This window comes from Danio rerio, chromosome 5 (genome assembly GCF_049306965.1).
Source record: "Danio rerio strain Tuebingen ecotype United States chromosome 5, GRCz12tu, whole genome shotgun sequence".
Taxonomy (NCBI): domain Eukaryota; kingdom Metazoa; phylum Chordata; class Actinopteri; order Cypriniformes; family Danionidae; genus Danio; species Danio rerio.
The window spans coordinates 59,933,894-59,947,545 of NC_133180.1; the positions used below are offsets into that span (position 1 = coordinate 59,933,894).

Consider the following 13,652-nt stretch of genomic DNA (forward strand, 5'->3'; position numbering starts at 1 on the left):
TAAATATTATATAATAATATATCCACAAATATATTATTGTAAAGTGTAGTGCTGTCGCCTCACAACAAAAAGGTTGCTGGTTCAAGCCTCGGCTGGGTCAGTTGGCATTTCTGTGTGGAGTTTGCATGTTCTCCCCCCTTTGTGTGGGTTTCCTCCTGGTTTTCCTCCACAGTCCAAAATCATGTGGTACAGAGTAATTGGGCAAGCTTAATTGTCTGAAGTGTATAAGTGTGAATGAGTGTGTGTGGATGTTTGCCAGAGATGGGATGCAGCTGGAAGGTCATCCGCTGCATAAAACATGTGCTGGATAAGTTGGCAGTTCATTCCACTGTGATGACCCTGCATTAGTAAAGGAACTAAGCTGAAAAAAAAATATGAATAAATGAATGAATCCTCTAGAAAATAATAATTAAAATGAGAGATTTGTGGCGGTGTACTCATATATGCAGAGCACTGTATATTATTAATAAATTACATTTTGGCTTACTGCACTTCAGTGTACAGTAGGAAACATTTAGTGGATTAAAACCTTTCATCAAAGTTGCCCTTACATTATTTATCAACAGCTATTCTTGTCTTAAACATTTTTGATTAACTTCAAATGCTGTTTAATGAACTTGTCTTGCAAACAGAATGGTCAGTGTACTTCAAGTACAAGTACTAGTTAAATCAACTTAGCAGTTTTTACTATATTGCTATTTTAGTTTTTAAAAGTAAAGCAAAGCACTATTATAAGTATATTCAATGCACTGAAGTATGGCCATTTCAGTTACATTTAGTACAGAAAGTATGTGCCAGTTAAGGGACAAATCACATTCTTGAATTAAAATGTCCCTAGTTTTAGTATGAATCCCACACATTTACAGGATCCACTTTGAGTAGAACTACTTGACCAGGGCTGTGACTCACTCACACTTATAAACAACTTAATATACTCTATTAACCAGCTGGAGGAAACTAGAACAACCACACTGTCATAAAAAGAACATTCAAAGTTCTGGCTCAGCCAAGTCTCGAACCAGCAATCTTCTTGCTGTGAGGCAACAGCTCTATCCACTCAGCCACTGTGTCACTAATCAATAATTTGTAAAGAACTAGGTTTTAGGAACTAGGAGAGAACTAGGAGGTTTTGTGTAAAATGTTCATTTGTTTATCTTGTAAACTACATGATATATTTGTAAAATTATATTTTTGCAGTAAATGTACATATACTGTATCAAATTTTTCACAATATATTTTCCTGCAAATAACTATCTCAATGGTAATATTCTTAATTGTAATACACTTTATCAGTAATTCATAAATAAAGCACAAATAACATTTTGGTAACTCCAAATCCATGGTTAACTCAGCGAACCAGTAATAATAACCTCGAAGTGGAAGTGAATTGTATTTTAAAAGCAAGCCTGTTCACATGGGAAATTGACAAGGGTTTAAACCCCTGCACTTTTATTTGGTAATAGTTTAAAGTGCATCCCGAGAGCCACTTGAACTAAAAGAACAGACATTAATAAACTATATAGCCGTTATGAGCTTATATGTTGTAGCGTGACCATTTACTAGCATATATTTACAAAGTTTCGGAAAAAAAAAAAACTGCTGAAGTTTATTCTAAACATCACTTAAAAAATCACTTAACTAAATTTAATTTCACTTAAAATATAATACAAACTCTGGGTATTAAATGTATATTTTTAATAATAGTTATAATGATGATAAATCATAGTTATAATAGTGATAAAATGACACTTTCAAGTATGCAGTTTGAAATAGAAATTAAATGTATAGTTTTAAATAAACAATGTTTTAAGTGTATATATATATATTATTAGACAGCTTGTTTATTTTTCCCCAATTTCTGTTTAATGGAGACAAGGTTTCTAAACATAATAATTTTAATAACTCATTTCTAATAACTGATTTACTTTATCTTTATCATGATGACTGTAAATAATATTTTATTAGATATTTTTCAAGACACTTCTATACAGCTTAAAGTGACATTAAAAGGCTTAACTAGGTTCATTAAGTTAACTAGGCAGGTTAGGGAAATTAGGCAAGTTATTATATAACAGTGGTTTGTTCTGTAGATTATCGAGAAAAATATAGCTTAACGGGGCTAATAATTTTGCCCTTAAAATGGTTCATAAAAAATTCAAAACTGCTTTTATTCTAGAAAACATATTATCAGACATAGTGTGAAAATTTCCTTGCTCTGTTAAACATCATTTGGAAAATATTTAAAAAAGAAGAAAAAAATCGAAGGGGGCTAATAATACTAATATATATATATATATATATATATATATATATATATATATATATATATATATATATATATATATATATATATATATATATATATATATATCATAGTATATATATATATATATATATATATATATATATATATATATATATATATATATATATATATATATATATATATATATATATATATATATATCATAGTAGTCATGCTACTATTACGAAACTTTAAAGCCATTGTAATTTAGTAATTTAGTTACAGTAGTTTTTTATATATATATATATATATATATATATATATATATATATATATATATATATATATATATATATAAAACTACTGTAACTAAATTACTAAATTACAATGGCTTTAAAGTTTCGTAATAGTAGCATGATGTTAATGTAATTTTCCTTTAAAACTTTTAAAGGATGGTACAATTTTTGTTAGTATTATTCCTGTGCACTTTTTGAAAAAGAAAGCACGTTTGAAATTCAAATTTTTAACATTTTTTTTCACCAGGAAAATAATACAAAATCTTAAAGTCTTTAGCACATCAAATGCAATAGCTTTCAAAAGAGTAATATTTTGTTTTGGATTTTTAATACTTTATTGTATTTCATGTTTAGTATACACAGTATTTGCCATACTGCTGTAAACCTGACTTTTTCTTCCAACTCATCTAAAGAGTTTTCAGCATATGATTTTTTTGACATTTTGAAAGAGCATTTTCCCTGGCCAGACAGCTGAGCACAAATGTTGGCTCTTTAACACGAAGACCCTGCCGAGGTTTTTTCCACCACTCTGACTCCAAAATCTGGTCTACAAAAACAAATGAAGGTGCTTGTTTTGGGGCTAACCAGGGTGGCTCTAAAATCGAGCAAAACTCTGTCGAAATGCAGACGCTGCAGTACTTGCACTCTGCCATCTGGAAGTATTTTACACCTTTTAGATTGTAGTGGAATGTGTGGGGGTTGCTTTATTTTCTTGTACTTTGTTTTGATTGCTCTGAAACGTAATTACAATCCTCTCCATTGATATCCTGCTTTCGCAACCCTAGCACCACATCCGTGAAACATTCAGAGATTGATTTGTAATGAAAAAAGAGCAATATTTTTTCACTGTGAATAGAAGCTGTTGAGAAATATCAGGTCCTCAGAGAGCTCCTCCAGATGTGTTGATTCACTTGGAAGTTGCCCATGTATTTATCCACATGGCTAGCTGGACTGCTTGGTTTACTTGCGTTTAAAAATAATATGCTGGAAATGGCACAACAACAGTGACCCTAAGATTGGCTTACATTTTATCGTCTCATCAAACTTCAACGCAGTCTACTGCAAAAATTGTTTCCACCTTAGTTTAGTCTCACATGGCCATGAGCCTTTAGTCCAAGGCTTATTTAAGCTAATTGTGCGAAATGAAATAGCATTTTCAAAACATTTTGGTGCTATAAATTTTTTTCAAAATTATAAACTAAACATTCTGTCACACCTGTGTATGATATTCCATAGTCATTAAAGGTTGAATTGATCTGCATGTAGAGATTGTAATATTGCAGAGGGCATGTTTGCACTCACATATTAACACTTTGAAAAGTGTAAAAACCAAGTACAGCACTTATTATTTAAAAAACCACAAAAACAACTTGGTTTTCTGTTTGCATTGGTTGTCCATTCTTTTAATACATTCTGCTCTTTTTTAGGAAACTGAAGCTGGAAAAAGAGTTAGCTGGGATGCTTTGGAGGATACGGTGGGAGGAACTCCAGTTTGAAAGTCCCAACAAATATCACAAGCGTGCAGGAAGCCGCCTCACTCTTTCTCAGGTACATTCTTATATCATTCTTAAGAATATTCTTATATCTTTTTATTCATTCTTTTTCTTTTTGGCTTAGTCCCTTTATTAATCCGGGGTCGCCACAGCGGAATGAACCACCAACTTATCCAGCCCGTTTTCATGCAGCGGATGCCACAACCCATCTCTGGGAAACATCCACACACACTCATTCACACACACAATTTAGCCTACCCAATTCACCTGTACCACATGTCTTTGGACTGTAGGGGAAACCCACGCGAATGCAGGAAGAACATGCAAACTCCACACATAAACGACAACTAATCCAGCTGAGGCTCGAACCAATGACCCAGTGACCTGCTTGCTGTGAGGCAACAGCACTATTACTGCACCACTGTGTCCATATCTTGGATAAAGACATCAAATTCTTCAAAACTGTTTGCCAAGTTTATGATTACATTACACATTACATATGGAATCACCAATAAAATTAAACAACAACCGTCTCTTAAGTTTCAATTCTAAACATCCGAATCAAACTAAATATGCATATTTTCAGATTGCCCAAGCTAATGCGTATGCGCACTCGAAAGGAACGAGACCATGACACCAACCTCATTTAAATGAGTTAATGATCTGGATAATGATCATCTGATTGCATTGAAAACGACCCATTGTGATGTGCGTTTGACAGGACGTACTATACCTTGTGTTCATTTCATACAGATTACAAAACCAAAAAACTTTTGCTTTCAAGTGCATTTGGTTCATTTAAAAGTACAAATTTTAAGCTTTATTTGGTGTATTTATTATCTCTGTGAAGGAAGTATTCGCTGAGACTCCAGCGCGTTTATTGATCAACAAACTGTTGTAAAAGCACACGTTTAAGTTTTTTCCCCAGAGATTCCTCGATCTATAGCAATCGATGATTGGCTCCTGTACTAATAGGCGGGGCTTCATTTTCCAAATTGACCGTTACATTTTTCCCCATTCAAAACTATATCAGTGACATGTCTTGTGTATTCTATAGTCTAATTAGTAACTCTAATTAGTTTTCCCGTTGACAAATGTAAATTCTTTTAAAAGGAAATTTATATTCAACAGATAATTGCTGGAATAATTTGTGGGTCAAATACAGAGCACAAATTCCTCAAAGTGCAAAGCAAGATGCTGCTGTCTGATGTGCTGAACATCAAGCCATTGTTTGCTCATTTCAGCAGTTTGCCAGCATCAGTATCATTTCAGTGATTAAAAAACAAGTGTCTTACTTTTAAATGTATTTATATATTTCTATTTCTAAACTTATTTCTGCAATGGCTGTAAAATGGGTTTAAATGTAATATCATATAGATATAAATTATACCTGTATTAATCTAAAATGATTACAAATGTTTTGCTTAAAAATCTCTTTATGTGACTTAGATTTTAGTGCTGGATTTTTGACCTAGCGAAAATAACACAAGTTAAATTTTTTAACCCAGTTAAACCCAGCTTTTTTAGAGTGTGTTTCAGCCCTTGTGCATAAGGTTTTAATTTCTCTAATAAAAATGCCTTTTTGGACTTGGCAGTAATTCCTGGCACTGTTTTGCCATGTCCATTTAAACAACCATTCCTTGGGGAATTACAGCGATGGCTTAGTCAGTTAGTCTGGTCAAAAATGGTAGCTTGATTTGGTTCTCAAATTCATACCAACATTAAATGTTTGCTTCTGTTTACTAATCTTGCTCTGCTGAAATGCCAGTCTATATCGTCATAATTGGTCCAAGAAGATGCTATTTTTTTTTCCTATTTGTTGAAATCATAATGATTTGCTATGGGTTATTAGCAAACATACAGATTCGTTTTGCTTCCCCCAACCCAGCCCCCTCCCTTTAAAATGTTGGAACTCCTTTCTAATATGTTCCACATCATTGGCCTGAATGTATGATTCATTCTACACCACTGCTGTTATTTAAATTTATATTTTAATACTTTTCTTCTCCTCTTACAGTTGTTTCTAATTCATTAATATTTAATGTGTTTTTTATTTGGTGTATTGGTGATTGTTTTGAGCACTTTGATTCAGTCAAGCTGTCATGTGTAGGTAAAATCATCAGAGAAATCTTTTTATGAAGCATTAAAATGCATTTTCAGACATGAGATCCCTGTGTCTAATGGTGTTGCATTCTTTCTGTGTTTCCTTTCCAGAGAGGTTCCAGCTATGGCTCCTTGATAACAGCTCATGGAAAATATCAGCTATTTGCAAAAACAGGCTATTTTAAGGTAAGGCTGAGTTCTTCCTCCCTCTGCTGCACACCCACACACATGTGTATTCACTGGAGAAATGGAGAGTGGGTGCACTACCAACTCAATGTGTTGCTTTAAGATCACACTTTAATGCAGCTTTACAGCTCCTTAAGGTAAATCACCATGTTGTGTGTTTAAATGCCATAATAAGTGGATCACAGTCTTAAAATACCACTATTGAAGACGATAGAAAGAGTTTGGAGTGTACAGGCGTATTATTTTTCTAATCTTTACTAATTAAGCCTTGTGACATTGACTGTATGTGGTTGTGGAGGTTGTGGTGGACTGTATGTGTATGTGGTGGTTTATGTTGCTAAGCTTACAACTCTTAAGCTATCTCTAAAAATGTTCATTTGTTTGCTTATTCATTCATTCATTCATTTATTCATTCATTCACTATGTATGGCAGTTAAGATTCAATAGTTTGTATATACATAAACTAAGCATGAAACACATTTCTAAAGCTATTAAGTTTTACAGATAATATTTATTTAATTGTATTTTAAAATGTTGTAATTAGGTACTTTTAAAAAAAAATATATAGTATTAAATCGACCATAGCCAACATAAACTAACAGTTAAAAGATAATGTTAACGTCTTATGTTATGACTTGAAGTGCTTGTGTGTCATGAAGCATGTGTGAAATCAATCAAATTGGGTGATGGGATGTAGGATGTGAAGTATGATATTGGGACTTTACTATAAAGCTCACGCAAACAAAATAATGTCAAAGTCTGTAGCACAATGCTAGAAGTATGGCATGGTCATGCAGTGTCTCATATGTTCTCAGGGAACCATGGTTACAGTCTTAACATGAGCTATTCCATTTACATGGAACTCATACAACACTGGGGTTTATAACATCATGGTAATGTTAACAACTATGACAGTTTTTCTAGTGTGAATGATGAAGCACAGCTAAAACATCAGAAACAGGGACCATGGGGTGGAATCCATGTCAAATTGATAAAACCTCATATACACAATCAAGAAAAAAACATCTTGTCACACAATATGTGGTGAATGAAAATCGTAATTATTGTTATATTTTCTGTGTTCATTATAATTCCCCATAATTATTATTTGACTAACAATTCTTTAAAAGATTTGGATTTCAAAAGATCAGACCAGAGGGTATCACACTAGTCTAGGCAGCTGTCAGAGTCTACCAAAAGAGCAGTTGGCAGCAGTTTCCATTCTAAGGTAACCAGCATCTCGAGTCTCTGGTGTGTTCTGAGTTGCAATTGTCCTTCATGAATGACTAATCTTTCTGGGGGACATGAAGGAACTAGTTACATAGTAAAAGTGCAATATTATAGAAATCTTAGATTTCTATCAATCTTTCAATTGTTTTAGAATGGCTCATCAATTAGCCGTGTAAACTGAAAAGTTTGGCTGCCATTTGAATAGGTTTTGTCAGATATTTATGGAATTTATAACCGTGTGCCAGACTTTCACCAATAAATTAGTTATCTGAAAAGTAGCTGAAAAAATGTAATTTTGAAACTGTGCATCAGAAATTATTTAACTCGATAATGTTTTAAAAACTATTTTACTCTTGTTAAGACAAATATGTCATGTCAAATATATCCTTGTCATGGTGTCACATACTATGTGATAATGTCTATTAAACTGATTTTTACATGTGCTTCATGACGCAATTCCATGTTGGCATTTCCAATACTTCCTAATATTACTAATATTAGGAATATTACGAACTAATATTAACAAAGATGCTGCTGTAAATAACGTATTTCTGATTGCAAGGTATTGGTTAATGGAATATTATTTTGAAATGTTACCTATGTGGCTTAGTGATTAGCACTGTCACCTCAAAGCAAGAAGGTTACTGGTTCAAGTCCCAGCTGAGCCAGTTGGCATTTCTGTGTGGAGTTTGCTTGTTTTCCCCTTGTTTGTGTGGGTTTCCTGCGGATGCTCCCGTTTCCCACACAGTCCAAAGACATGTGCTGTAGGTGAATGTATGGATGCTTTCTAGTACTGGGTTGCAGCTGGAAATGCATACGCTGTGTAAAACATATGCTGGAATAGTTGGCGGTTCATTTGAAATAGAGTTTTTTTATGAATGTTACCTAGGTCAAATCAAATCAAATCTAATCACTTTTATTGTCACATCAGCAGCAGCATTTGTGCTATGATGAGTGAAAAGCTTAGATGCTGGCTCCAGACAGTGCAAAATACAGACAGTGCAAATACAACGACAGTGCAAAATGCAGACAGTGCAAAATACAACAACATACTCCCAAAAAACAGGACAATGTAAAATTGGCAATATTGACACCGATATGTACAATGAATAGGTGGGAACATAGTTGTAGGCAGTATTGTTTTAAGTATGGATTGGTTAAAGTGCATGCTACATATTGATGGTGTGAGTGGTACGGAATAGTTTGTGGGGGGTGTTTTAAGTGTTCATCAGCCTGATAGTCTGATGGAAGAAACTTTCCTTTAGTCGGCTGGTACGTGACCGAATGCTGCGGAACCGTTTGCCTTAGGGTAGCTGAGAGAAATGTCTATGGCTTGGGTGGTTGGAGTAGGTGGAGGTGTCTTAAGCAAGGGTTGATATAAGCTTAACCTAAGCTACACCAGTTGTAGGTGTGTTCCCTAAACTATACCTTACATTTGAAGTCAGAATTATTAGCCCCTCTTTGAATTATTATTTTTTTATATATTTGCCAAATGATGTTTAACAGACCAAGGAAATTTTCACGGTATGTCTGATAATATTTTTCTCCTGGAGAAAGTCTTATTTATTTTATTTCTTATTAATTTAATTATTAAAAAACATTTTAAGGTCAAAATTATTAGCCCCTTTAAGCTATATATATATATATATATATATATATATATATATATATATATATATATATATATATATATATATATATATATATATATATATATATATATATATATATATATTGATAATCTACAGAACAAACCTTCATTATACAATAACTTGCCTAATTACCCTAAACTTCTTAGCTACCCTAATTAACCTAGTTAAGCCTTTAAATGTCACTTTACGCTGTATAGAATAGAGTCTTGAAATATATCGAGTCATAATATCATCATGGCAAGGATTAAATAAATCAGTTATCAGAAATGAGTTATTAAAACTATGATGTTTATAAATGTGTTGGAAAAAATCTTCTCTACTTAAACAGAAATCAGGGGAAAAATAAACAGGGGTGCTAATAATTCAGAGGGGCTAATAATTCTGACTTCAGCTGTATATATACTGTAAACCTATTATATACCTCATTAAGGTATACCTTGTTTATGTGCGATGCTGCAAGATGGTGTCCAACTACACCGTTGCTAGGTGGTTTTTGAATTTAATTTAATTGAAATTCTTATATTGAAATATTTAGCTTTCTTTTAAAAAGTAGAACAAAATTTGCATAAAATTGTCAAATATCTGTTTAAGACCACAATATTTGCATTTGCCCCACAGACAACCCACTTTAAGCAACGCATACAACATATCATGCATATACAGTAGCAAAAAAAAAAAAAAAGCTACAAGCCTCCCGGATTTTTAAGCAGCACATGTCCAAGGAAAATGAAATAAATTTGTTGGGTCACCCAACAAGAGCTTATTCTCCAAAGGAGCTGATTAGTGTAAAGAAGTGTGATGCACACTGAATAAACAAAGAAGTCACTGTCACCTCTTTGTCTGGCAGTGTAAGCTGAAAAGGACACTGAGGCATCAAATGTCCACTGAGCCAGCGGAATATTTCTGCTACCACTGTGGCCACTGACAAGGACAAAGCCACTGATCAAATTCATTATTGTGCATGTCATTATTCGTCCAGTGTTTTCTTAGTTTGTCTTTACAAAGATATAAAAAATAAAACCTTATTAGTGTTATTTATTTTGTTATTGATATTATGATTATTTTCATAGCTGAGGAGAGTCAGGATATTTTCTTCTAAAATGCATGTGCTATGAAATAGGAGTATCATATTGTGTTATGCTTATTTGTTCAGTGTAAAGTAAATAAAAATGACATTTCTTTCCAACAGTCTGTTTTTAGCGACTGTTCAGAATTACATTTAGTTGTTTTCTCTTTAACATCTATTTTTTTTCAAAACAGGGCAACCTGGTGGCCATCAAGCATGTGAACAAGAAGAGGATTGAGCTCACCAGACAAGTGTTGTTTGAATTGAAGCATGTAAGACAAATAATCAAATGAAACAGAGAATTAATGTCTGTCTTTTTAATTATTTGCGTGTAAATGTCCATCTTTGTCTGTATCTGGGTAGAGGAAAGAAGGCATGCTTGTTATGTGTGGGTTTAGCCCATCATTTTTGACCCCACTTGACAGCCTTGCTATCCAAGGTGGTTAAAGCACCCCCACCCCATTTCTACACACATATAAAACACAGACATGCATGCATTCTTTGGAGGGGGCTGGGAAGCCATTATGAGGCTATAAGCGCAGAGGTCGGGGAAGGCAGAGTGGTTGGATTTTACAAGGTGTTTTTGCTTGACTGACTTCAGGCATATGGCTTTGTTTATATGAACACCAATAATGAAATTGTTTACATGACACAAACATACTGATTATTATGTGAAGTGTAATTGTTATTTATTTACCATTAAGTTTGTTATACTATCTCTATCATATACTATATATTAGTCAAATCTCTTTAAGGCAAGTCATTTCACTCAGCAGTTATCTTTGAAATGCCATTCTAGTTTTCCAATACAATTATAATTAATAGTTGGAATCGCAAACAGTCTCTTAAATGTAATTTATAAATGTTCAATTTACACATGAACTCCAGCTCTATGCGCTCTAACACAGAACAAGATCACGACACCAACCTCATTTACCTGTTGCACAATCTTATCCTCTGTATGATAATCATGCTTGTCTTCTGAAGTAATTACCAACTTGATGGCAAATCTCCTCACAAAAGACTGGCTTCTTTGATTACAAGTTTATGGGCTTTCAAGTATATTCATGTGATATGCATTTGAATGACAGAGGCAGGACAGGATGGACTGTACCTTTTGTTCGTTTCATAGAGATTACAAAACCAGAGAACATTTGTTTAGATGTGTAGTTGGTGTTTCATGTTTTTTTTTTTAGGTAGAGACCTAAAGCTTTACATGGATGTGTCTGTGAGGCAAGTATTCCCTGAGATTTTAAGTTTTCTGATGCCAGAGGGTTCATAACAATGATACTGCAGAAACTGTCAATTGAGCTGCTTTGAATTTAATAAGGTACCAAAATAACACTGCTAAATTAATACACCTGATAACAAATAATAGATTTAAAAGACCAAAAACTGTCCGTTAGATATACACAAGATTTATTAAATATCATGTTTTAACTACAATGAAAAGATGAGATCCAGCGGTACATCCGAGATGGACTGGCCAAAGTAAAGCTGCTCTAAGCGGGGGAGGTGATGACGAAGCTCCCTTTGGTAAGCTGGGAGTCAGAGTCTGTTGTGCTGTGAGGAGTTCTTGTCTTTAATAAACTACGGCAGTTTGCGTTCACTGAACAGTAAGAATGATTAATAAAACGATTACATTCTCGCTTGAAAACTTTTAAAACTTTATTTTGTGACACAGTGAAGGAGTATTTTTAAAACCATGCGGGTTTTCTCCTCCACCATTAGCGATTGCTGGTTTAGCTGCAATGAAGGAAGTTTAAAGAAATATTTGCATGCATGGCATCTTGTTTTCATTCCTTTGTCTTTGTTTTCCTGCCTTTATGCATCTAATGAGGCTTAAAACTACCTATGAAGTGTTTTTTAAATAACTGGCAAGACAAAAGAAAAGCCACGTAGATGGGTTGTTTACTGTTTGTAAAATCAGGGACATTGCAAATATGCAAATAAGAACTTTAAGCCATGGTTAATGTACAACATAAAACACTAGTTAATGATTACCCACGATTACCAGTTAACCCCAGGTATGGTATGCAGTATGAAATCTGAATACAGATAAGCCAGGATTCTGCTTACCCATGGTTTAAATGACCCAGGCTTAGTAAATTCAAGTTAACAAAAATTATAAAAAGTTCCATAGTGTAGGCTTGTTACTGGCCATTGTTTTAATATACCAACAACATATTTAAAACAACACTCTATGAGCATAAAAGGTTATTTGCCAGTTGGTACTGTGACAGACATCACAGAACACTGTAAATTGGTTTGCCAATGCTGCATCTCATTCTTTGTGTAATTTTTGGATGAATATATGGATATATGAAGAGTGGTGTTGATATTGTTTTGCAATTCAGAATGGAGGGCACACTTTTAAAACATCAGTGTTCACCACAAACCACAAAGTCATAGATGAAATTTGTTGTCATGGATGAATTTTTGGTCAGTAAAAAGATAAGTGTGCTTCATTGAGGGATACCGTACTTTGTACTAGTACTAGGATTTAGGACTATTTTGGCACACAACGTACATCATCTGGGTATTTTTGTGTTCATGGAGAACTCACACAATATGCAGCAAAGTTATTAAGAATGACATTGTTGAATGATTTGCTGTTCATACAATGTCTGTCATTTGAGACCACTGTGATGAGGCTGAGCCAGATAAACATACAGTGAGTACAAGCTTCCCATACCAGCCTTATATGAAGCCTGTGTTTATTTGGATGGCCTTATCCTGAGGGAATGCTGATGAGACCAGCTGACTTTTGGCCAGTTCTAACCTGCTCAGCTTTGATGGGAATCTTGGGTTGCATGGCTTGGGATATGTAGTGTAAAGCAATAGTCTAAAGCAGGGGTGCTCAATCCTGTTCCTGGAAATCTACCTTCCTTCAGATTTCAGTTGCTACCCATATCAAACACACCTGCCTGTAATTATCAAGTGGTGTTCAGGTCCTAATTAGTTGGTTCAGGTGTGTTTGATATGGGTAATAACTGAAATCTGCAGGAAGGTAGATATCCAGGAACAGGATTGAGCACCCTTGGTCTAAATTATCCTTTCAGACAGTGAGCTTAGTGGTTTGGAGTGCATTTCCCAAAACTAATGTTAGATCTCAATTCCTTCATTACGAGCATTGTTCAGTGATTTGAAGTTTTCTTAATCCAGGGTTTCTAACACATATTTGCAAACAGCTTTGCAGTCTTATGTGGTTGGAATCGCATCTCTAGATTTGTGGTCAAGCATAGTTCCTGGTTGTGTTCCATTCTGAGTTATTCCCCCCTAATTTCTTATACATTTCAAACACTTTACTGTTCTCTTATTATTGACTTTAAAATATTAAAGTTGTCTTGCTCACATATTATGTAGTTTGCCTACAAAGAT

At 34.0% G+C, this 13,652-nt stretch overlaps 1 protein-coding gene across 3 annotated transcripts in view; it reads left to right on the forward strand.

Annotated features, from left to right (window-relative positions):
• Positions 1 to 13,652, forward strand: part of npr2 (natriuretic peptide receptor 2) — a 74,978-nt gene that overhangs the window by 29,561 nt on the left and 31,765 nt on the right. The window contains exons 8-10 of one of the 3 annotated variants that reach the window (XR_012406375.1): positions 3,969 to 4,089; positions 6,249 to 8,115; positions 9,597 to 9,871. Coding sequence is in view for 2 of the 3 variants with exons in the window: in XM_009301825.5 (XP_009300100.2) it covers positions 3,969 to 4,089; positions 6,249 to 6,323; positions 10,466 to 10,543 (274 nt within the window). In the remaining variant the exon portion in view is untranslated. Of the gene's footprint in view, positions 1 to 3,968; positions 4,090 to 4,158; positions 4,568 to 6,248; positions 8,116 to 9,596; positions 9,872 to 10,465; positions 10,544 to 13,652 lie in introns of those variants that run through there. The other 2 variants (XM_009301825.5, XM_073951480.1) reach the window with 2 other exon arrangements.